Source organism: Neofelis nebulosa, chromosome 3 (assembly GCF_028018385.1).
Source record: "Neofelis nebulosa isolate mNeoNeb1 chromosome 3, mNeoNeb1.pri, whole genome shotgun sequence".
In the NCBI taxonomy this organism is placed as follows: Eukaryota; Metazoa; Chordata; class Mammalia; order Carnivora; family Felidae; genus Neofelis; species Neofelis nebulosa.
Window position 1 is genome coordinate 167186165 of NC_080784.1, and position 26617 is coordinate 167212781.

The 26617-nt window shown below is 41.5% G+C and overlaps 1 protein-coding gene across 5 annotated transcripts in view; it reads right to left on the reverse strand.

Annotated features, from left to right (window-relative positions):
- The window catches only part of ATP10D (ATPase phospholipid transporting 10D (putative)), a 105486-nt gene that overhangs the window by 8009 nt on the left and 70860 nt on the right, over window positions 1–26617 (reverse strand). For 4 of the 5 annotated variants that reach the window (XM_058722673.1, XM_058722670.1, XM_058722671.1 and 1 more), the window contains 10 exons: window positions 24666–25275; window positions 23939–24045; window positions 22217–22343; window positions 19957–20141; window positions 15695–16004; window positions 12771–12847; window positions 11126–11251; window positions 8240–8440; window positions 3385–3465; window positions 2065–2169 (listed from right to left, as the gene is read on the reverse strand). In XM_058722673.1, the coding sequence (XP_058578656.1) occupies window positions 2065–2169; window positions 3385–3465; window positions 8240–8440; window positions 11126–11251; window positions 12771–12847; window positions 15695–16004; window positions 19957–20141; window positions 22217–22343; window positions 23939–24045; window positions 24666–25275 (1929 nt within the window). The remainder of the gene's footprint in view (window positions 1–2064; window positions 2170–3384; window positions 3466–8239; window positions 8441–11125; window positions 11252–12770; window positions 12848–15694; window positions 16005–19956; window positions 20142–22216; window positions 22344–23938; window positions 24046–24665; window positions 25276–26617) is intronic. The other variant, XM_058722672.1, reaches the window with a different exon arrangement.

Genomic DNA, 26617 nt, shown 5'->3' on the forward strand with positions numbered 1-26617 from the left:
TATCCCTCCTCTAGCCAAAGTCTAGGACTGAAGCTAAGGAAACAGAATTCTGTCACCAGGGACTAAACTTGGAGCACAGTGAGGCAAGAGCAGAAAGAAAATGACTATAGCCAATTCAGCGCAGAGCAATCTTGTCCGTTAGTTTGTTTCCTGGATGTCTGGAGCCACTCTCGTTTCTCAGGATGGTTTGGTTTGATCATCGTTCTTCAGTATATTTTTAATAACTTTTCTATTTGCTCAGGTTGCTGTTCATAACCAGTGAACCCAAACGGACACACTTGATCCATTAGATCCTTTGAAACGCTAATAAATGCTAGAACCTATGACAATTCCTTGGGTAGTAACTAAGAGTGCCTACAAAATTGTTTAAAAATGAAATCAAATAGATACTAAAACAATGCCAAATATTTTAGTTCTAGAATTCCCTTTAGTCTCCCTACCTGGTATTTTCAGATATTAACCTTTTACTACACTCTGGGCTTGTACAGTTTGATTATAGAAGGTTGTAAGCAAAGGAAGTGATGCCAGAAATATTCAGCTCTACTTTAGAATTTATTATAAGTAATTTTACAATATAACTGCACATATTTCAACTATAACCTCATTCAGCTATTCCTGTGTAAAATGCATTCACTACCAGGGTGGTAAAAACACTCTAAATACTGGTTAGTCATTTAATTATTTGTTTATCCATTCAAATATTTTTAAGCACCTACGATGTGCCAGTCTTGTCCTAGATTCTGGTATACAGTGGTCAACAAAATAAATATGAACTTTGTCCTCACAGAGATTATAGTTTAAGGCAGAAGGTAAACACGAATCAGACAATCACGTAACTGCTGAATAATAAGAAATTATTATTAGGGTGATGGATAAAAGCAAACGGATGGCATGAGACAATGGATGGTTAGGGAAGGGCCCCTGGGGAAAGCAGCATTTTTGCTGAGACCCAAAATAATATTTGAGCTGGGAAAAGTGTGGGGAACCAAGGGAATAAGAATACTCCCCTCAGGAGGTATGGTGAATGCTAAGGACCCTATAAGGTAAGGAGCTCACTGTATCAGAGCCACTGAAAAGGGACAGTGTGTTTCCAGTGGAAATGTGATTGGAGAGAAAAGGAGAGGTATCACTTCATGAAGTCTTGTAGGCCATCTTAGGTCTTTTCAATTTTATTCCAAGTACAGTAGGAAATCACTGAAGGGTTTTACCCAAAGGACAGCAACAAGACATGGTTTGTGTTTCAAAAGGATGATTCTGGTTGTTTTGCAGAGGACGGCTAGAGGAGTCAAGAGTAGAGGTTGGTGGGAAGACTAAGGAGGCTGTACAATAGTCCAGGAAGAGATGATAGTGGCTTAGACTATAGCAAAGATGATGCCAACGGAAATGAGGAACTGGCATCAATAATCACAGAGGCAGTTTATTCTTCAGAGTTGGGTAGAATGTTCACCTGCAAAGGAAGGTTTATAACCAAGTTCTCATGATCTGAATCCTACACATTAGCTTTGCTGCAGAGAGCTACAGTGCAATCATTTTGATGAAGAGACCTAACTTTATCATTAAGTCAGCAAATAAGATAAAAAAGACCTAGATTTAAATGAACAGTACAAATTCTGGAGGGGAGGTAACATGTTCCTGTATCATGAGAAATTTTGTTGTGATAAAATCATCACTTACTAAAGTCAGTATACCAGGATTATGGCACAACCCCTCTTTTTAGTTGAGTTGCAAGACATCAGCACAATCTAATAATGTTGGCCATCTTGAAGAGTATTGGCCATCAATTATTTCTCCAGCCGGATTCACGCCTCCATGAACCATCCATCATGACTACCACCAAGGGGACCAGGTAGGTATCTTCCACTTTCCCTGGCTATACATCGAGCTCAACATAATGGCACTCAACAGTCAACAAGAGTAACCATGAATCACCCCTCTTATTGGGAATCATTACTCTTGTTAACATGTGTCTTCTAGGCATGAAGGGTTTAAGCAGGGTCACTGCTAACAGAAGACACTTCCCCAAGCACAGTTTCAGCCCAATTCAGAGGCAGGAAAACCACTCACCAAACTGTTGCTTTCAATCACCAGGTGGAGGATAATGATGAACAGAGCAGCTGTGTTCAGGGGGTTTCCAAATGCAAAGATGTCAATGTCTGAGCCCTGGTAGGTCTACAAAAAGGACAACAGGCGGTGATGCAGGAGAGTTGTCACACTCAGTGGTGTGAATACCGTTCCTTTATTGTACAGCTCAACTGTGGATGGGTCTCTTCTTCAACAACGGGTCATTTAGGATAAACTCAAACATTTCCAGAAGAGAGAGACTGACTCTTAGCTAGGCCGTCTAATCTCTGAACTTTTCAGTTGGAATGCCTCTTTATCCTGAGTCATAATTCATCCTCCCAGAACCTTGTACTTACTCTCCCAGCTCTTTGAAGTATAGAAAAATAGGAAATATGTCCCACTGAACAGAGCTGCAAGCCTCTGAGGCAGCTATTAAGGCTATCTTGAGTATATATCTCTGCTAAGTAAATATCCCCTCCTCTCCTACGTATATGTATGTCCTCAAGTCCTTAAAGTATTCTTTGAATGACACTATTTTCTGACATTTCACAATTTCTGGCATTTCATAATTGTTCTCCTCTGCTTTACAGTTCAGATTGCCTTATCTGTATTCCCTTGAAATGCCGTAAACCTGGAATATTCTAGCTGGGCAAATTCAAGTCATTTTATTTAAATAAATAACTAAAGAATAGAAGTTGTTAACTTAGAGACTATGACCTTTCTCATTCTTAACACTGTGTTTTTTGTTAACACCAATCTATGATCAAACTAGTGTTTTCTTCTGGGTAGGGCTATGTATGGGTGGGCAGTTACATCATGTTTTGTGCTCGGTGCTGGCACAAATTTTAAAGTTCATTTTTACACATTCTTTCCTTAGTCACATTTCTTCTATTCCTCACCTGTGAAACAGGTTTTTTAGTTTTGAAGAGACTATGAATAAGAACTTAAATTTAATACTATGAATATCATCCTGGTAGAATCAGCCCAGCACTAATAATAAATCTCATATTCTGACTTTGCCTTTCTGATTTTGACTCATCTCATTATATGCCTGGACTCTCAATTTTATTCAGGTCATTTGCAAAACTGATCAAGCAGTACAGGGCTAAAAAGGAGACACAAGAGGAGTCAACTAGGTACTTACCTCCAAACTTAATCCATTATCTAACATTTTGGGGGGGACATTATAATTTAGTCAGCTAATCATCAACTTGATTATATGAGCAATCTACCCTAATATATCCATCCTGTGTGTTTATACTGGCAACAAAGAAGCCTCGTTGATTCATTAATAGCATATTCTTTGAGTGAACGGGGACTCACATAATAAGGCACAAAGAAGCAGACCAGGCTTTGATAAAAGGCATCCAACAAGGTGATCCAGAAGGTAAGGGGTAAGTATGCCTGAAAATGAAACAGATATTGCGGAGGGATCAAGATTAAAATGGGTCAAAGCAAAGTCAAGGAACAACACAAGCCAATACTTACTTTTGCTTCTCTAAGAAGACTATATTCCTTCATGGGAATTTGTAAACAGTGGTGAACAAATAAGGTGTGACAGCTGAATAAATTCCTAGGTGAAAAAAATCCATAAAGGAACTCTGTTCCGCTCATGTCGCTTACATCTTTTGATCGACCTTGGGCAAGCCCCACACTGGGCTCCGTGCTTAGCATCGAGTCTGCTTAAGATTCTCTCTCTCCCTCTCCCGCTTGGGTGTGTGCACGCACTCTTTTTCTCCAACAAGAAACATCTCTCATCACCACTGGAAATAACTGTATTTGTGTACCTAATGGGTCTCTCAACAAAATGCAAATTACATACAGTGGGGCTTTGATTTTTTTTTTTATTCAAGTGATTAAAACAGTACCTGGTACCTATCAAGTACTCAGTAAATATTTGCTGGATTAATAAACTATTCCTATATAGTTTTGCATGTGTTAAACTGCTTCTTACCAAAAGCTTATAACAAAAAAGTTCAAGCAGAGACACTAATCTCTACTTGAAAACACATTTTCAAACGAGAGCCACCTCTGACTGAATGTTGATGTATGTGCAGAACGATTCTGAGGCTGCATTCAGACCCAGGAGGAACAATAGAGTGCTATGGTCTATCAGTGATGTCTGCCATGGACAAAAATGGCAACACATGTATTATATCCCTGCCCTAGTCTTCTCTTTTCTTAACATGTTCTCACTCTCATTTCCTTCCAAATATGAAAAGGCTGAAATTTCCTTGAAAATAACCAGTGTCTTCTAAATAACAAAGTTTTAGAAATACACAAATTCTCCATATACACTCTTTTATTCTTCAATAGACTACACTTAGAGTTTTAAAATCTATCCTTTTTTAAAAGGATCTCTTTGTCCTCTGGAAAATCAAAACAATGAGGATTTATTGTTTCTGATCTTATTACTATTATTGTTCCTTTTATTACACTGTCCTGTTCCTTTTCCTTGTGTGTCTTTTACTATTTCCTCCTTAAAAATGATAGGATATTCTACCGGCCTTTCATCATCCAAATGTCCATAAAAATCTAAGGAGAAGCACAATCAAATGATAGAAGAGAATGCAGCAGAACCAAAGGGGCAACCAAAATGTCACTAGACAAGAGAGAACAATTTGGGGATAAGCTAAAATGTAACTTCATGCTTCTGGATGAATGGAAGTTGCTCAAAAATCCTAGCACAAATAAGCTAAAAGCACAATTACTCCACAGCAGTCACGTGAGTAAGGGGACTTGGGAAGTAGAGAAGGGTAAAAGATGAATGAGAGGCTAAAGAGATGAACTCATCGGATCTCTTGGAAACCGAAAGGGAAAATGTGGACATGAAGTCCAAGCCAGAAAAGATGACTGTGTGGGTGATGAGAGATGGTTAACAGATGACTGTTTCTTGGAAGGGAAGCCTCTGCTACAGCCCTCCACATCATCTCCTTCAGGGGAAGATTCTGAAACCTTGGGGAGTATATTTCATGATGCTGAAGGCAGGAACTGGCTCAAGCATAAAACAGAATTCATTTGAAGACCAAGTTCAAAGAAAGGACAACTCCTCTGGAAGGTAAACTCAATGAAATCAATGACCTTCTATCAATAGCCACATGCTGGGAATCCTCCTGCTATTACCATGTATTATAAAACTGGCCAACTCAATAGAACAATGTGTGCAAAGGATTGATAACAGGGTTCAACAATAGGAAACAATGACCTCAACTCTTCCAAGGGCAAGAACCAACCAAAGTCTGTACAAATGAGCTTTTAAAATGTCAGCTACAAAAATTTTGAACGTTCCCCCCTCACCTCTTTTTCCCCAATGGACTTGGAATTTAATTTAGGTAGGGGGTACAGGACAAGCTTCATTAATATCAACCATACATTCCTGCATCCTGGCCTTGAACTTTAAGTCAGACTGGATTCCTTTAGGAAAACCCTATTTAGCAACTTGATCCAAATGGATTGGATGGTATTAAAGGATTATGAGGATTTCTTCTCCCCTGAAAGATGAACGTGTGACTTCTCTGTGTTGCCTACTGCAGGTAGCCTGTGGACATTAACTTACTCCCCAGCCTGGAAAGGAAGTTCAAGTCAGGATAAAGTTAGACTGAGGAAAATAAACATATTTTACATTTGAGATTTCCTCAAATTTCTGGTTAATTCTGGAGAGTAAAAATAACAATAGTGAGAGCTTCATGTGGATGGAACTTTTTATTTTCCTCAATCCTCATACCATCTCTATAAAGAAACAGAAATGCAAGCAAGTTAAATAATTTACCACGGTCACACAGCACAGAACCAGAATTTAAACACTCAGAATTTAAACATAAACTCAGCATTATTTCTAACTGATCTGGGTCAGTGTCTTTAGAACAGTGGGTGAAGCACAACACAGAGATTTCTTATGGTGGGTCTGATTTTTGTCTGTCCAGTACTTCTATAGGACACCCTTCTTTCCAATCCTGTCCATGTGATTCAGCTCTGTCCTCACAAATGACAATTGTCCCAGCCTTGGTCAAGGAGAAAACGATATTTCTAGCCACAGTGATAAACACAGGAAAAGGCATGAGACTCAAGCTAGGCCAGTGAGTCCTAACCTGGACATTTAGAGTTGCTTTAAGAGTAACAGTGTTCTGTCATCATTACCTGTGGATTTTGCAGCTATGCAAAAGTTTATTAAGCCAATAAACTTCCCTTTTTTATTAAGCCAGTTCGAGTTGGTTTCTGTCACTTGCAACTGAAAAAGTCTTGAGTAACAGAGTCTTCTTTCAAGACAGACTATCTGACTACACGGACCCCTCAGCTTTGCCCACTTACAGGTATCTACAGGCTCCTGGCCCGCCTCAGTCCCTGTGATCCTGACAATGCACCTGTGAAAGCACTTTGGATTCTTGGCATTAAATAGCATGTGGAGGCAGGGGGTGACCCAAGGACTGAAGACAGCATCAGTGTTCTTTCTGCCACATAGCATAATGGTGGACAGGACGGGCTAAAGATCCAGAGTTCACCTGTACCACCCATGAACACTGTGACATGGCAGATTACTGAAGGGACCTTCTTGTGCCTGACCTTCCTCACCTACAGTGTGGATAAAGACAGCATTTACTTATAGGGTCATTTTGAGGTTAGATTTATATATATTAAGGACTTAGTGCCTGGCATATAGGAGGCATTACAAAAATGTTCATAAATGCTACATTAATTACTATTAATTTTGTAGAAGAGAAATTAGAAAGAAAAGAGTTTTGGAGGGCCTGGGGGGCTTGGTCGGTTGAGCACCTGACTCTTGATCTAAGCTCAGGTCATGATCCCAGGGTAGTGGGATCAAGCCCCGCCACTGAGCTCCATGCTGACAGTGTGGAGTCTGCTTGGGATTCTCTCCCTCTCTCTCTGCCCCTCCCCAGTTTGTGTTCTCTCAAAATAAATAAATACACTTAAAAAAAAAAAAAAGATTCTCTCTCTTCCTCCGCCCCTCTTCCCTGCTCATGCACTCTCTCTCTCTAAAAGAAAAAAGAAAAAAAGAAAGAAAAGAGTTCTGAGACAGCTAGCCCAGTTAATCAGCAACCACAGTATTCTGGGTGGGAGGCAATGAGGGCAGTGAGAGAAGATTGGAAAGTGGGGACATACATAAATGATCCATCGGTAGACTGACAGCACGAAGATCAATCAAGTAGAGGTGGGGCAGGGTTTTAAGTAGAGGGAGCCATTCAGAACAAGCCACTATTTTGCATGACAGTAGAACATGAAGAATTTGATTTTGGCTTTGGAACCAGACTAAGAAGGAGTCACATCCTGGCTCTGCCATTTGTTCAGCTGCAAGATTTTTGAGGTTCTCCCTCAACATGTTTTGTGGAGATACATGAGATGGAATGTTCAGTAGTTTGCACAAGAGACGGCACAGTGAGGTTTAGCAAATACTAGACATTATTTAAAAAAAACTTTTTTTTAACATTTATTTATTTTTGAGGGACAGAGAGAGATAGAGCACAAGCAGGGGAGGAGCAGAGAGAGAGGGAGACACAGAATCCAAAGCAGGCTGCAGGCTGGCAGCACAGAGCCCAACGTGGGGCTCGAACTCACGGACCACAAGATCATGACCTGAGCCGACATCGGCCACTCAACCAACCGAGCCACCCAGTCGCCCCACAAATACTAGACATTATTAGCTGTGAGGTCTAAACACCAGATTTCTTCATATAAGTACCTAAGGCTTTTCATAGTTTTACCTCTGTTCATCTCAGAAGCAAGTAACTTAACATCTTCCTGTTATCTCTGTTAGCAGAGATCTTCTGAAACAACCATATAATCCAAATAGGTTTTTTTTTTTAATGTTTATTTAAACATTAAATAACGTTTAAGAGAGAGAGAGAGAGAGAGAGCGAGCACACGGGCATGTGCACAATCGGGGGAGGGGCAGAGAGAGAGAGGGAGAGAGAATCCTAAGCAGGCTCCATGCTGTCAGCACAGAACCTTACGTGGGCCTGGATCCCACAAACCGTGAGATCATGACATGAGCCAAAATCAAGAGTTGGATGCCCAACCGGCTGAGCCACCCAGGCGCCCCCTAATTCAAATTGTTTTAAGTAGTCCTGAATGTACCACAATATTTGAGCTGCGCTGACTGGAAAATGCCCTGGCTTTGACAAGGGATGTGCACTGGTCCAAGCATTTTTGCTTTAGTACGTACCTCTGATTTCTGACCACTCTTGTAAAGTTCAGGCAGTTGCATGAGGGTCTCTGCAGACACATCTTTCTCCAAAACACCATAAATGACAGGAGGAGCGGAAGTGAAAAGGAGGTTGAACAAGATCAAAACCCAGTAGTCAGTCATGGATGTTCCTGAAAATCCACAAAAGAACTGGTACCAGAAAAGGAGGTTCACATAGGCCTACGGACACAAAGAGCGACAATTTGCATCTTAGAAACAGCAAGGTGTGCCGTCACCGCACCAGCCACATGCTGCCATTTTCAGCTGTGTAATCTCCGCCTCTCCCTCGGTGTAGTTCCCTCACTTACAGAATGGAAGACCACAACTTACCTTGGCGTCCCTTTTAGGTAAATGTTTTATTTAAGTGAAACACATACACATGCACACGTACTTACATACACACGTAAACACACACATGCCACTTACTGTGTGGTCCTAGCACTGTTCTAAGAGCTTTACAAATAATTTGCTCAACCTTCCTAACAACTTGGGAATTATTGGTGTCCTATTTTACAGACAAGGAAACTGAGGCAGAGAGAGGCTGAGGAATTTGCACAGAGTTACCTGGCTGGTAAGCAGCAGAGCCAGTTTTCAAACTGAAGAATCTCTTCTACATGAAGAGACACTAGCCCAGTGCCTGGTATGAAGCATGCACACAACAAATATTCATTCTCTTGCTTTCATGGTTTAAAATTATGTGTTTAGTGGTGCCAGCAGGGTAGCCAACCATCCCACTTAGTTTTGGACTGAGGAGTTTCCCAGGACAGGGACTCTCACTGCTAAAACTGAGATAGCCCCAGCAAATCAGGACAGGTAGTCACCCTAGAGGCTAGACACATACATCCTACGGTGTTTCCTCCAATATTTTTCTCAGACGAACTAAGTCCACTATGGCAAAAGTTCTGTGCCCTCAAGCAAGGCAGGCCACAGGAAAGGGCACTGGACCGAGATTTAGGGGTCCTCTTCAAGGCCTGAGGACATTTCATATCGCTCTTTTCACTTTAAGCCATTTTCCCAACGCCTCTGAATTTTTGGTTTCCTCATCTGAAAAATGAGAATTACACCACCTCAGAGCTTGATATCAAGATCAACTCAGAAAGTACCCATGACCTATAGAGTGCCTTAAACATATTGAGATGTTATTGTTGGCATTCTAGACACACTAGAATACTTTAGGGTAGGGGCCACAATCCTTAGAATAATCCTTAAGTCTAGGGCCTATGGACACACACCACACCCTGCTCCTGAAAATGTATTAATTTGGTACATGTGTTTTGGGGAGTGAATTCATAGTCTTCATCAGTATCTCAAAAGTTTCCTCAGATCCAAGAACCACAGTCTCAGAAACATACGTTACTTGAATGGCTTCTGGCACTGGGCCTTTTTCTCCATAGTTTACAAAGCATTCACTGTTTTGCTAGGTACAAAAGAGGTAGAGATAAATTGTGAGGTTATCAGTGGGAATGGCCATCAAGGGTTCCACAGCAGAAGGACGCCTTTCCGTCTCTGTTCCGTCTTTGTTCCCTGGTGACAGTCTCTACTAATAAATACTGCCCCACTCTCTGAAAATATATGTCACCTCTCTTTCTGACAGTAGTGTTTCTTAACCCTTGGGTTTAATCTGGGCTTTATGGGGAAAGAGGAGCTGCACCACAACAGGAGAAGGTAGGAAAATGCAAAACTATTTACAATTTTTTTTTTTACATTTATTTATTTTTGAGACACAGAGTGAGAGCACAAGCAGGGGAGGGGCAGAGAGCGAAGGAGACACAGAACCCGAAGCAGGCTCCAAGCTCCGAGCAAAAAAAATGCAAAAGTATTTAAAAAAAAAAACAACTTGGGAAGGCAGTTCCTCCCTAGAAGTCAGTGAGCATTAAGTCCCAGAATTTTAAAAAAGCTAATTGTGCTACAGGACAAAAGAAAAAAAAAATGTTCTGCTGACCAACAGACAGACACACACACACAGATACATGGATCTAAATTACACATCTGGAGTATCTGAAAAATGACCTACTGAAGTTATTTTTTTCCTAACGGTGGTATTTCAATAGAGTGATGTAAATTTATGTTTACTATTAATGCACTGCCTATGGACTTTTTGAAGGCTAGGAATAAATTTAGTCTAAAAATCATGACAAATTTACATAATCACTCTGCCTGGAAGGAACTTAAGTGAAGCGAAGCAATCTGAGGTCACCACGATCTTATAAAGGAGGAGACTGAAATTTAAATGGTATGTCAAAGATCAGAAGCTCGGATTCTCATCAAATTCTGCCCCTTTAGAAGCTATATAATCAAAATTAAGTTCCTTGTCCATCAAATAACTCTCAACCACAAATACATTTTACAGGTTTGCCAGAGAATTCTTCATTTCTGAGTGTTAGCCAGCTACAGGCTAAGGCATGATAACTGGGTTGTCCCTGGCATCTGTGTCTTCCACATACAACATGGGACATCGGTTTGAGGACCCCAGGTATTTTTTGGTATCTTCTGTAAAATGGAAGCAAACATTTTCATTCTCTACTGACAGACGGCATTAAACATTTCATAATTCTGCTTGTCACTACCTTTTCATGGAAGGTCAAAAATTAGGTCTTAAATGAACCAGACAGGACTTAATTGAATTTAGAAGCATAGGGAATAGAAAACGCCAGCAGACGGACAAGGCTAGCGATTTGCTGTCAGCAGCTGAAACGGAGCACATTCGCAGATTATTTCTGGTAAGGCAGCAGGAGTGCTCCTGGCTGCTCCCCAAACATCAGCAAGCAGAGCCGCTTAACGTGGGGGCATTTCCTCCTCATCCCTTATGCTAGCAGAATAAGAAAGTGTAAAGGGGGAAGGGACAGATTGTCTGGAGCTACGTACCACGTTCTTGTAGAAAAAATACAGAATCATGTTGGAAAGCCGTGTATAGCACCAGTGCCCGTGGACAAGGAGGAGCTTGCTGAGATGCTTGAACTGAGAAATGGCAAAATCACTGGCCATCACAGCCTGCAGAGACAAGGGGGAGAGAATGCCACCCTGAGCAATCAAATGTGTTAAGACAGACACAGCATGGCAGCCTGACCATCATCAGGCTCCAACTGGTCCGATCTGTTGTTTAAATGTTACACGCAGACCAGACGAAGCCAAACCAAACTGAAACAAACAAAACTCATGAACACAGAGACTTGATGGTCTGCCTGGAGTTACTATTCAGCTTTCCAGTCTGGTCACATGAAACAAGACTTCTCTTTGGTTACCACCCGACCCAATTTCAGCAAATGTACTTTTCTGGAAAGCAGCTCCCGTAGCAAGAATGCCATGCATCACAATATGCATCTGCTTCTCCCTCACTGGGAAGAATATTAAAAGTAATGTAGTCTTGACACTATGTAACAATGTATAATGTGCCAGGCAAAGAGATCACTGAATTTCTCAACTGTTGGAGAGAATGTCATCATTTACAATTCTCTGGAAACCCTAAGCCTCTATCCTATCTTTCTCTAACAGCATTTGCTCCATACATGAAAAGCAGTCTTTGGACAAGATTTTATCTGAATTTTGTGCCTAAAACACTATCTAATATTCACACGTGTACACACACACACATACACACACACACACACACACACACACACACACACACACACACACACACATACAAAGAGCACCCCCCTCCCTCATTCTCAAATATTATCTCCCTCCCTTCCTCTTTAGGTCTGTAGGTCTTTTATTCAAATCCTTAGTAGCTCACACCAGTGTAAAAAGTCACACAGCTAGAATAAACTGAGGGCTGCTGGAGGGGAGGTGAGTGGGGGGATAAGCTAATGGGGTGATGGGCATTAAGGAGGGCAATTTTGGGGATACACACTGGATATGCCACTGGATATATAAGAGACGAATCACTGGGTTCTACTCTTGAGGCCAAGACTACAGTGCATGCTGATTAACTTGAATTTAAATTAAAAAAAATAAAATAAAACCATAAGAAAATATCTTTAAAATTAAAAAAAAGTCACACAGCTATTGCAGGGCTAAATATATATATTTTTATGTTCTAGATGAACTATATTTAAAAAAAATTTTTTTAACATTTATTTATTATTGAAAGACAGAACATGAGCATGGGAGGGGCAGAGAGAGGGGGAGACACAGAATCTGAAGCAGGGTCCAGGCTCCAAGATGTCAGCACAGAGCTCAACAACGGGCTCAAACTCACAGACCACGAGATCATGACCTGAGCCAAAGTCGGACGTTTAACCCACTGAGCCACCCAGGGGCCCCGATGAGCTATATGTTTTAAACTGAACAAGGGAACCACATGGTTAAAATTACCCAGGAAAATACCCTAACACCCACACAGTAGATAACGAATGAATGCAGAGACCAACTCCCTGTCTCCCTGCCTCCCACTCCTGATCGAGCCACAGCCAGCCTCACTCTACAACAGAGATTTTACTGTGAAAGTACGTTGCCCTGGAGTGGGCAGGTGAAGTCTGTGGCACATGGGTGGACGGTATCCACTCACCTGCATGCCTTCTTGACCGGAGATCCCCATCCCAATGTCTGCCACCTGTATCATGCTGACATCGTTGGCACCATCACCTTCAGGGGACAGAAGAAAAGCTGAGAAACGTATGAAGGGTAAAGAAAAGATACAGACTTTTTGCAAAGCAACAGCGACCACCCAAGCAAACAAATCCTTCAACGTTGATCCTATGTCTGCAAATGACCGGGAAGCCAGTTAAAGAGAAATGAAGCGTGGCATCCCACTGCCATGAGGAAGGATTCCAAATTCGACACTTAAAATCCTTAAAAATCCTTCACGCTAAGGCAACCTTTCTGGACTTATCTCCCCTTTTTCCATGCCACTCACTTTACTTTCAATTTTCCAGATATCCCTGCTCCTTCCAGCCACCGCTCATGCAGTTTCCGTATCCTGTAACACTGCCCTCACCACCCCCACCTCACGTGGCTGGATTTCAATTGCTCTTGCCCTCAGCTTAGAGGTCAGTTCCTCTGGGAAATCCTTCTCATCCTCCCTTTAGGTCAGATGCCTCTTCCTTAGACTCCGGCACCACCCTGCGTTTCTCTATCATATGATATTACGACTGCTACATATTTCTTGGTCTCCCCAACACACTGGCAGCTTCTTTTTTTTTTTTTTAATTTTTTTTTAACGTTTATTTATTTTTGAGACAGGGAGAGACAGCATGAAAGGGGGGAGGGTCAGAGACAGAGGGACACACAGAATCTGAAACAGGCTCCAGGCTCTGAGCTGTCAGCACAGAGCCTGACGCGGGGCTCGAACTCACGGACCGTGAGATCATGACCTGAGCCAAAGTCGGACGCTCAACCGACTGAGCCACCCAGGTGCCCCACACACTGGCAGCTTCTTAGGGGAAGTATTACATTCCTGTTGGTAATGACCATTTGTTGTCCCCAAATGCCCACTGATCATTCACTGTTTTCTGGTAACAGTATCCTGATTTTGCTTGGGAACTCTGAGTCCATGTGGTTTATTAGGGATGAACCGAAAACCCCAGATGTAGGACGGCAACTCACCCAGATCTAGACAATTAGCATCATCTGTTTCCTGGCTTTGGTGATTGGCTCAGAGATGGGCACCTGACTCCAATGATGTAATTGACATATCCAGAAGTTCTAGACTCAGGAACATCTGGATCCAGGGGCTTGAACAATTCATTCATTTATATGTTCATTCAGTAAGACAGCTGAACAAAATTCCACTCTCATCCTGATTCTTTACTCCAGCAACTTGAAAAGAGTTGCTATCTTTTCACTCAGGTTGCTAACAGGATAGGATGTAAACCTAGGAATTTTTGGCAGCCGTATCAGCAAGCACGCTGAGGGGAGAAGCTACCTGAGACTGAAAGCAATCCAGGTAAAAACAGAGGCTACAAGAGATGGCTGAGTCCTCATCTTGCCATTTCTGAACACTGCGGTATCTCAGAGCTTAATCTCACACAGCTTCTCTCTTCCATTTATACTCATATTTTGGTGGTCGCATCTACTAGCCAGACCTTCAGTATCATCTAGACTTATAATTCCCCAATTTGTATCTCCAGCCAATCCCTCACTGCTAAATTCCAGACTTCCTATCGAGCTGCCCACCTGACACATCCCTGCTCAGATCTCTATGGACCTGTTCAAATTTCAGATGCATGTGTCCCAGTTCCTGATTCCCCTGCCCTCCTGGTTCCATCCCCTCTGCTCTCAGAGACAAAGATCTTCTTGTTTCCTTTAACGCCTTCTATCATACAACACATGAAATTCATCAGCATGTGTCACCAGCTCTTTTTCCAAACCATGTCTATTAGCTGACCGTGTTTCATGTCTCATCTGGGCTCAAGCCACCACCACCTTTTGCCTGAATTATTCCAGTAGCCTCCCAACTCTCCATTCCAGTAGCCTCTTTACCTATGTCCTTGCATCCAACAGTTACTCTCAACACAGTAGCCATGTGATCCTCTTAAATTTAAAACAGATCATTTTCCTTCTCTGTTCAAAGTTCTCCCAAGACTCCCTACCTCCTCAGATAAAAGCCAAAAACGTCCTCCAGGACCCTACGTGATTTGGCCACCTGCCACCTCTCTGCCCATCACTCACCTAGAAAACTCTTCCCTTTGCTCAACCTGCTTGGGTCTTGAGGCACCCCAAATTTAGCCCACAGTCTTCACTTTCACTGCCCTCACCAGGAATGTTCTCCCCTCAGATCTCTGTGGCTCCCTGATCATTCTCTTCAAGTCTCTGCCCACCTGCAAACTTCAGAGATTATCTCTGAAAAACATTTAAGCTAGCAGCCCCCCTCCCTCCCCTAGTGCTCTACGTCTCCCGGCTCTGCTTTATTTTTTTAAATAGTTTGTCACTATCTGATATATATGTATGGCTTTTTTGTTTTGTTTCATTTTTTTACTATATGCCTTCTAGTGGATATAAGCTCCTTAGGAAAAAGTACTTTGTCAATTTATATACTCCTTTATCTCCAGTGCCTAGAAAAACGTCTGGTATACAGAAGGCACTCGATAAATATTTGTTGAATGAATAAATGATTTGTTCATGTCCCTAAATTTAACTTTTCTGAAGGTAGAACCCCTAGATTTTTCAGTTTTATAATTCAGTACATTTACCCTCCTTAACTTAGTTGATTTGGGGATCTCACATGTAACCCAAAGTCCTACTATGTTGTTTTCCACATCACATCCCTACCATGTGGTTCGAAGCAAGCGGTCAAAAAGGTGATGAAGGCACGAAGGGAAGGAGTGGAGGATAGGGAGGAAGCAGGGAGGAAAGGGAGAAGGAAAGCGGGGGAGGGAAAGGACAGACAGACAGAAGGGTAGACAGAAGTACAGAAGGAAGGATGGAACAGAAGGATCAGCCCCTAGCGTGGCATGAAGTGAGGAGCACGCGGCCGGTTCCATCCCCACTCACCGACGGCCAGCGTCATCACCTGGAGATGGCTGCGCACCAACTTCACTACCTCGCTTTTCTGCAGGGGGGTGGCTCGGCAGCAGACCACAGCTTGACAGCAGGCAGTCAGCTCCAGGAACTGCTTCTGTAGACCCTCCTGCAGGGCGAACTCCAGGGTCTTCCCATTGATGACGAGTCCAGCCCGCAGCCCTGAGTCCTGTGTGGCTGGGGACTGGTGTAAGGCCTCACTTAACAATGCTTGCTCTGGACAGGCTGGATTCTTCTTCTGAAGTTCCTTCAAAATTGTGCTCATCAGCATCTCACAGGCATCCTTGAAACAAGAGGCAAAGACAGTTGGCCTCAGGGCTCCCTTGGTGGCCATACCCAGCGAAATTTATCATTGTCATTCTTTAGCAACTGCTGTATAAAGGCAGTTCCTCAAGCCGTTACTTTTGAAGACCTCCCAGCTTTTCCACAGAGATCGGGGGGGGGGGGGGGGAGAGGAGGGAGGAGATCAGTTAATAGGATGGAAGAGACCTCTCATCCCCAATTCTGCAACTAAAAATAGCTGAGAATTTATTTATTTGTACAATTTACCTTCTCAAACTGACTCCCGAGAGTTCTTTGGTCTTTTTCTACCATTTACTATCTGCTTGACATTAGGAAAATTATGTAACCTCTCTGAACCTCAGCTTTCTCATCAGAAAATGCAAATGTCTACACATTATAACATCATTGTCAAGAAGAAGTGAAATAATGTGTGCAAAGTTCCTAGTGTAAGGCATGACACAGAATTTAAAAAATAATAGTTACTATTTTTATCTTCTTTTGGACTCAAAATGCATTCATTCACAGTGGTTTATTGGGAAACCACTTTATACTAGGAAACATCCTAGGCACTGGGGATTGGCCAATGAGCACAAGAAGACCCCTGCCCTCATCGAGCTTATGTTCTGGTTGGGATGTTTTCAGTGGTGCTTGTCACGTTTGGTCTGTGCACATCCCTCCACTCTCTTCACCCCACATAGTTAAGAAGTACCATGAAGACAGTACCAAAAAGACAGATATCATTTTTAATTTACTTTTGAAGCCTTCACAATGCCTGAGAGAGGGTCACATCAGACACTCAATAAATACTCATTGGATGGATTCTACTCAAGAAGACTGACAATAAAATTACCCAGAAATTATTGTGTCAAGTGACCACTAAGGACAGAGCCTAACAAAATCCATGAGCACTGCATTTAAGTTTAGACATTAAGACTGAAAGAAAAAGAAAAAAAAAGACTGAAAGAGTTCATTCGTAAGAGATCCCCTCACTCACAGGTCCCATACATGTCGCTCTGATCCCATACATGTCAAAAACTTCTGAGGAAAAGTATACAAAGGTGAATCAAATATGCCCTTTATAGGCTCAACATATAATAGTAAAAAGTTATTTTAAAAAACCTTCTAGAGTTTGGTTATATTAAAACGATATATTCAGAAGGTAACATACCCTTGAGTCATTGAAAATCAGCGCATAACTGTGAATTCACCTACTTGCTAAAATTTATCTGTAATCCCACAATCAATACTTGCAGTGCTTTCATGGTCATTGGTAAACATGCACAGATAGAAATTTTTTGAGTCACGTGATACGACTCCAGCCGAAACTGAACAAGGTGATGCTCTACCTTATGTCAGCTCCTGTACTGTAAATAAGTGTCCTTTTCACTGTTTGGTGACACATTTTCTGTATGTTTGTGCTTCTTGTTAATTTCACTGTTTAAAATGGCCTCCGAGCATAGCGCTGCTGAAGTGCACAGTGCTGTCTAGGGGTCCTATGTACTAGAAGGTTGTGATTGGCCATAAATTCAATGTTATAATACATACAATAAGTTGTTTTTAAACAGAAACACGCATGGAACGAGGTTCTATATTGATTGGTTGACACAATGTTGTGACCAGAGGCTTATGGCAACCTAATCCTGCGTTTGGTTCAGTATTCACTAATACAGCATTTGCAGCAACTGTATAGAACTTAACTCCACGAATAATGAGAATAACTACAGATGGATATAGATTATATAATATGTAATTCAATACAAAATGTATGCTTGACAAGTAATCAGCTGTGAGTAGACAAACCACAACCTTTTGGAGTTTCAGGCTATAAAAATGAGGATAATTTTACCTGATCTGTGGCCTTGTTGTAACTGTCAAGTAAGATCACGAATAAGAAAGTCTTCTATGGATTCTAACCAGCATGAAAATAAAGTTACTATCTCAGGAAAAAATTATAAGTGCAATAATAAAAACAAAACTTAAAAATTAAATGATGAATCCTGAAAGGACTTTATATATCAAAAGGCAATAAAGAATCCAATATATAATTATATTAACCTTTTCCCCCCCAAAAAACAGACCCAGGACTTTTATGAGAATGGAAACCATGTAAAGTTTATAAGTGGCAACATTTACTGTAATCTAACTTGCAGATTTAGGAACAAGAGTTGACAGAAATTCGTAAAGCTGAAATACTACACTACAGAAATGACCAGATATTCTACTGGTTTCCAGGTGGCTCACTTAGAATGTCACAGAAGCAATTTCTTCACTAAGAAACCTGGCCAACCAGGTTACGTGATCTTTCTTTTTTAATTCTTAGCATCTCCTGATGGATGGAGGAGAATGGGGGAAAAAAATGAAAATAATATAGTGACTTAGCCCCTACTATGTGCCTGGCATTTTATATGGATGGACCTGAGTCCCCATAAAACTAAATTGTGTTCACTGTGCTCTGTTACCTGGAAAATTCACATAGGTGGAACAGCTTTTGATAATTAAAAAAAAAATGTATTTTTTGCATTTAGAACAGTCCACAGTGGATACTCTATAGAGACTTCTTGAATTGGTAACTTTAAATATCTTCAACTATAATTGTGTATTTACAAATAAGCTCTATGATCCTATGGATTTTACTGCTCATAAAAATGTCAAAGTTGAAATCAAATAAAAAGAACTGACTTCCTTTTCAATGGTAATTGAACCCTTTCTGACAGGTACTACATGTTTAATTTATAGTTTATATTTTCTCATTTAATGCCTACAATGACCCTATGAAATAGATGTTACTCTCACATCACAGGTTAGGGAAAAGGTCCAGAAGAAAACTCTCCAAGGTCACATACCTGATCATTAGCAGACCAAGTAAATGAACCAGGGTCTTACCAGCCTTAGGGCACATCCATTTTAGTGACCAAAATGACTAATGACAATTTTCTTGTGCTCAGACCTGGCTGGTACCAGGAGCTGGCTGGAGGTTGTGGTTATGGGTCTCTGGATCACAGCCAACTGCCAAGGAGAACCCACCCTGTGTTGAAAAGGAAAGTTCTCTTTCCTTAAAATATATGATCTGGTTAGGTATTGACTGAGGCCCGACCATAATAACATGGCTAACCAAACATGGCAGCCTGTGACAGCCCCAAGATGTGATCCAGATGAGAAGCTCCAGAGGATTTCTGAGAGGCGGGTTGCTGGCAGAGTATGGATGCCACTGATGAAGTCTGACTTTGAGGAAGGAGGGAGAAAGGTTTTCCAAGCTAATTAAGCAGCATGCACAAATCTCAGAGGTTATTACTATACTGGAAAATTTAAAAAAAAAAAAAAAAAAAACCTATTCAACTCATTAGAAATTTGTGTTAGAATTTAATGGGAGGTTGGGCAGGGACAATTATATAAAAAAAATAAGCTGTATCCAAACCTCTTAAACTCCTTAAGAAAAAAAAAAAAATTTCCCTTTCCTTAAAACAGTTCTACAAACTTGACATTCTCAACGGTACTATCTAAGAATTACCACTAGAGGGCATAATTATCCCAAGAGTCTATTTTTGGAATTAACCATAAAAATACCAATTTACTCCCCTAATTCTGATAGAAATCATCACTTCCCCTCAACTTGAAACAGAGGTATATTCCTGTCCAAGAATTTGACATAGTTTTTCATTATGGGCTAAATCTTATCAAATCCCTGGAAATCCAATGGGGGGTAAGGGAAAGCAGATAGAAAATATAAAGGCAACTTTCTATAGCAACAATTTCTTTGAATCATGTTAAACCATGAAGCCTTTAGAAGAACTATGGTATCTTCCCAAGCACAAGCTAGGTTGCTGGATAGAAGAAGTAATTATCAAGGAGCTAATGGTTATTGGTTTTTTTTCCTCCTTCCATTCATCAAATCACAAACGCTCCCTTGGCTATGAAAAAAAAAAAAAAAAAAGACTCAATCTCATTACACATACTTTACTCTGGGTATTGAGGATAAAGAGCTTGTCATCTGGCTCCAGTAGTTTGCATGCATAAGCTATGTTGACAGCTGTCTCCTGCTTGTCCCCTGTCAGCATCCAGATCTTGATGCCGGCTTTTTGAAGGGCTTCTATAGACTCGGGGACTCCCTCCTGCAGACGGTCTTCAATGCCAGTAGCACCTAAAAGATAGCCAAAGTGCAACAGAGCCTGTGAGAAACTGAAGCCAGTAGGAGCTCACCTAGGCTATAATTGAACTGTATCTGTTTGTCAACCCAATCCTGAACTACCCGAACTGTGCCAGCAGCTTCCAGAGATTCAAAGAAGTGTGGACCCAGACCAAAATCATATACAAAGTAATATTCTGGGAGGGAAGCCTTAGGAATCAATGAGCTTATTAAACGTACTTGTTTTCCTTGTGGCTAGCTTTCCTCTCCGTAAATTGAGGGGGACTCGTTTCAGTTACTTATGCAACCTTTCTCTATGATTTTGTAATTCTGTGACACTCCCAAGGGCAAGGACCGGCTTTCAAAGAATGTTCTTGCCAATAAGTGGCTTATATTATGAAACAGCATTAAAAATAGATATTATAAGTCCATAATTCCTTTTGCTAAAACAACCGGGGCCAGGTAAGTTTTGGAATTCAAAATTTTTCATGTTTTATGAAGGTAACATAGTGCATCTATCATATTTTGAAGTATCTGATAACCAAACATATTTTCTGTGGAAAACTTTCAAATGTTCACACTAGTTAGGAAAATAAAGACTTACAAAAGTTTATCAGACCAGGCCTGATTTTCATAGCCAAATGAGTTCTGGCACTAAACCCACGGAGCGTTTTTGAGTTTGGATTTCAGACAAGGAGAGGTAGACGCATACAACTGATGCTGTCGCAAAGAAATGACGTAGGACAGCACTATTACTCTAGTGGCTCGACACAAAGTGGGATCACTGTTTTTCTCTGAACCAGAGGAATGGAGCTCCGATACTGGTCTCTTGCTATGTTAGCACTTAGATTAGAACCTAGATGTCCAGACTCGGAGACAGTGGTTCTCAACCTTGGCTGGCTCAGCATTCCTTGGGGATCTTTTGAAAATTCCAATGTCCCAGTCACACATCAGACGAACTGAATCAGAATCCCTGAGAATAGGATGCAGGTTTTTTTATTAAAAAATTTTTCTTAATGTTTATATATTTTTGAGAGAGAGAGAGAGAGAGAGTGCTAGTTGTGGGGGAGCAGAGAGAGGGAGACACAGAATCTGAGGCAGGTTCCAGGTTCTGGGCTGTCAGCATAGAGCCCAATGCGGGGCTCATACCCATGAACCGTAAGATCATGACCTGAGCCAAACTCGGACACTTAACCGACTGAGCCACCCAGGTGCCCTTTTTAAACTTTTTTTTAATGTTTATTTATTTTTGAGAGAGAGAGAGAGAGAGAGAGAGAGAGCATGAGTGCGGGTGAGGGGCAGAGAGAGAGGAGAGGGAGGCTCTGAAGCAGGTACTGTGCTGTCAGCAGAGAGCCTGACACGGGGCTCAAACTCACAAACTGAGATCATGACCTGAGCCAAGGTGGGATGCTTAACCGATTGCACCACCCAGGTGCCCTGCACTAGTATCTTAAAGTGCCCCAGATGATTTCAAGGCACAGCTCAGTCTGAGACAAGAGGTGTCATTTGTGCTACTTTTACCAGCAATCAGGAAGTAAGAGAAGAGAGAAAATTTCATTGGTCCAGTTGCAGGTACATACAAAGCACACAGGCCCTGTTGCTAGGTAGACCCGAGTTTCTCTGCAGCTCTATCAGCTGTTAGTGTGACTTTGAACAAGTCAATGAGCTTCTCTGTGCCCCAAGTTTCCTCCAAATAATTTAGAGATTTGTTGTGAAGGTTCAAAGAGACAACACATATTAAGTACCTTATCCAAGGCCTGGCAAGAAACTTAAGCTGGAAATCCTCTTGAAGCAGGGGGAACCAGGATATTTATTTGACTTGGTATTCTAAGTTAAAGTGATAAGGTTTTAAATGATCTTCTTAAGGATGACCACCCTGATCCCACCATAAATGGAGTCTAGTTCACTGCAGCGGAAAACAGAATGAAAAGAATTGGAAACCGGGTAGAGATCAGACTGGACACAGTAGACAGAACTATGTGCTCTATTAGATCAAAGTAGGGGGGAAAAAACCACCGGTGAATAACTTACTTAGAGAGAGCCAGTGTTTTTCAAAATTGTCCATTCAGACAACACAAGAGTCTACCTACCAAGTAAAGTTAGCTTGTTCTCCAACCTCATGGCAGATTCAAGGAGTAACTCTTCCCTGTGGTCAATGCTGGTTTCTGCTAAAAAGTGGTTCCTCAGCCACTCTGCGTATTCAGTGTCACTCATGACCTAGGGGGGTAAAAAGAGCTATGAGACAGGCCAGATCATCTTGTGGGATCCCACCAGGACTGACCACTAGCTGAATACCAAGCCGTCAACCTGTTTTCGGTATTCCTCTCTCTAGACATACTTATGCCAGGTTCTCACACCACCTGGTCACAACCTTCCCAAGCTCTATGGTCAGACTTCTTTAACACTGATAATGGATGGACACAATAGCTCAGAAGTTCTTGGAAATTCTAGGCATCATACATGATGAAAGTGGGTTAATTTCTTTAATTAACCCAGGGGGTATGCAGTTGGAAGAGGTCTCCACGTGGCAGTTAAATCTAGAAAGATTCTAATGGTGCAGTTGAGAAAGTGGCGTCAGGACTGCTCAGTTTGAGGTATTACATAGCCAACAGCACCGCTAATATCTTTTGACGGTTAGTTTGTGGAGTTAGTTATTTGTAAAGGTGAAAAGAGCGAGGCAGCTGTATGAGTGGAGCAAGGAAGTACTCTCCCTAAAATATTAAATGAAATTCCTGGAGAAGGAACCAATGATACATTTTCCTCCTTCTTCAGGTTGCCATAGAGGGAGAAATCCACATTTTGGTTCTCAAAAAGCAACGTGAGGTGGAGGGGGTGAGGCAACTTCTCTATCTACTTATTCTCACTCACAAGGTAATCTGACTTGGGAAAAATCTGACATCTATTGGGCTGCATTTTTATCAGGGACAGGATCATTCCACTGGAAAAGGCAGCATTCTCTCCTTTTGCTTTCATCTTGAAACTCTCCATTTTTCTTACAACTTTGTGTGGGGCAGGCTTTTGATTCTATATGCAGCTGGGTGACTAAATATTGACTAAGAGTCTGCAATGGATCCCAGCTTCCCTAATGCAGCTCGTCAGAACTAGAATTTGGGTGAGAAATGAGCGATCCCTACATTTGTCTTAGGTGCTCACCACAGTCTCCAATTCAGGCTTCCGGGAGAGCCTCATATTTAAAAATTATAATGGATGGCAATTAATGCACTGATACTTTGATCTACCTGTACACCCCTGTCTTTCATATTCGCTAGAGCCCAGAATGACACACGGAAATTGATACTCTGGTTTCTTTTTTTTTTTTTTTTTTTTTTTTAATTTTTTTTTTCAAAGTTTTTTAATTTATTTTTGGGACAGAGAGAGACAGAGCATGAACGGGGGAGGGGCAGAGAGAGAGAGGGAGACACAGAATCGGAAACAGGCTCCAGGCTCCGAGCCATCAGCCCAGAGCCTGACGCGGGGCTCGAACTCATGGACCGCGAGATCGTGACCTGGCTGAAGTCGGACGCTTAACCGACTGCGCCACCCAGGCGCCCCGATACTCTGGTTTCTAACACAGCACATGAGAACTCAGAGAACAGAACTTTTAGGTACCATCGTGGCTTGTTCTCCAAGCAAAACACTGCTTTGGAGAACAAACTCCAAGCAGCCAATACATATGGAAGGGAGAAGCTGTGAACAGAAAGCCCATGATCCAGGGGCTTTGCCAATTATCCGGACCAGGGTTTGACACATGCTCGTCATTAAACGATGGCTACACGGTGGAAGAATAAAGACGATGCGCCTGAGAGCCTCACCTTCTTCGCTATACATAACGTGCGTAGGCCTCGTTTGGCATAGTCGTCCAAGTGTTTCTGTGTTTTCTCTCTTATTATCATCTGTTGTTTTTCCAGACTTCCTCCATCTGAAATAATTAACAAAACACAAGTATTCCCACCAGTCTGCCCAATTAAAGACAAAGTTTTACAAACAATGGTGGCTTACCCCACAACAAACAAAAGACCTTGTAGTTTTGAGTCCCAACTGTGCATTAATTAAAGGGACCCTCAGAATAAAGCTTTCCCTTGTTCCTTCCTCCCTGGGGAAAAGCACCATGAACTTAATACAAACACCATTCCCACACCATCAATAACAACAGTAACAGTAACTATAATAATGCTATCTGCCATTCACTGAACACCTGCCATTTGGTAGGCACTGGACAAAGGCTCTCCATATACTGGATATGGCGTGTCATTAAACCTCTGAGGAACCTACAAAAAAGGTACTATAATCCCCATTTATTGAACACTTAGGCACAGAGTAGTAGGTAACTTTACCAAGACATAGGTCAGATCTGCACCCATGTCTGTATAGCCCCCAGACTTACATGCTTTCTCACCAAATCCTAGGCAGCTTCCCCTACTTTGCCAAGTGCAGCTGATCCCCCAAATATCCACTTGCTTGTCTTTATAAAACCATCTGGAGTGGCCTTTGAATTTCTGAGCCCTTGATATCCCCGCTTTCAGTTCTGTATGAACTCACCTGGGGAAGCCACAGAGAGCAACTCCATGATTACAGAATCCGCACCTTTTGTGTATACCACGACTTGGTTGGAAAGGGGGTGTCGAACAACAACAGACATTCTTTTTCTTACTGAGTCGAAAGGCAGGATGTGCAGGAGTTGAAACGTTAATGGCCCCAAAGCAGCGAAGTCCACCATGACCTGCTCTGGTGTCCGGGACCGTAAAGTGCATTGGTAAGCCCGGGCGGCATACACCAAGGCCGCTTCGTCTGGGCTCTCAGCCTCATAACACAGGCTGGAGGCCCACGGCTGTCCAGGGGAGCATTCCACCTTGCCATCGGTGAGGCCTGCATCACAGTTCTGTTTCTCAGTCTCCGTAGGGTGAGCAGAATCACTAGAGTCCCGAGGGCTCTCGCTAGTTTGGGAGACCTCTTCCTCCACAGGTGAAGCCAGTTTCATTCGACTAAAGAGAGAGAGTCTGCTCACAAAAGCACTTGGGATCCCAGAAGATGGCTCTTTCCCACTGGCAAGTGACGGCGAACTTGATCTTCGCACAGACAATCTCTGGAAGAGGTTTTTAATCTCTTCCAAGGACTTGATAGGCATTCCACTCAGTGATGAGAGTCCAATCTAGGGAAGACAATTTGGGAGGGTCTCCATCATATAGCCAAAAGCAGTTCATAACCATGTTGAAGTCAAACCAGGAAAAAAGTAGGTAAGAATTACCCCTCCTTAAATAACTAGCAGCCTGCTTCTTCATACTTAAAACTGCCCCAGAAAAGGGGTGCCTGGGTGGCGCAGTTGGTTAAGTGTCCGACTCTTGATTTCAGCCCAGGTCATGATCTCAAGGTTTGTGAGTTTGAGCCCTGCATCAGGCTTCGTGCTGCCAGCACAGAGCCTGCTTGGGATTCTCTCTCTCCCTTTGTCTGCCTCTTCCCTCCTCATGTTCTCTCTCTCTCTCTCAAAATAAATAAACATTAAAAAAAAAAACTGTCCCAGAAAACATTAACAAAAATTAAAATGGCCATAATGAAAAAGATGTGCTAACGTTGATGGCACTACAAATTTCTACAACCATTTAGAAAGAAATTTGGCAAATAATAGCAAAAGAGATAAAATGCCAATATTGCCAGCAGTGGGCATATTAAAGCAATTTTTCCTAACGAATAACTTAAAATATAGGTGATCCATAATCTTTATTATGTGCATCCTAGCAATAGCAATTTAAAAATTATAAGCAAATTAAGTATTCAAAAATAGCAAAGCAGAAAAATCTTCCTGAAATGTTATACAGTCCTTACAAAATAAAGTTTATAAAGCCTATGGGGTAAAATTGGTAAAGCTTTAAAATATAAAATTCATGTGAACAACATAAAAATAAAAATTGTATGAACATAAGAACAAATGAGTGATAATATGCATTTAAAACACTGAAAGAAAGCTAAAAGATTAATAACAAAATGGGTTGTTTTCCTCTTTTATTTTTCAGATTCTATAAGATTGTTACCATGACTTTTTCTGTTGTTTTAAAAAGGCCAGTGAACAAAGTCACTTAAAGTGTTATCAGCAGAAATTATTAGCTTATTAGCAGAAATTCACAGTGAGTGTGAATTTCTATTACATATTTTTTTCTAATTTGTAGCCTTATTTTCTTTTCTAGCTCTCAACTTTTATCAGTGATTAAACTTAGAGTTTAATATTAATTATGAAGGCCAATTAAATCCTAAAATTTTCTCATTCTGAAAAGCCCAAAATATGGAAGTGTTTTCCTAAACATTATTAATCTTTGGATAGTTGGAGACACCTATGCTGGTCAATTTTCAGACTTATCAGCAACTCAGAAATGAAGAGAAACAACCACAGATGAGGTTTTCATATTCCTGACAGATTCTGATTAACTTATTAGTCATGGTCTATCATTACCTCAAAATATCATAAAGCTTAGGCTTTTATAGCTCTAGAGATTTTCTTT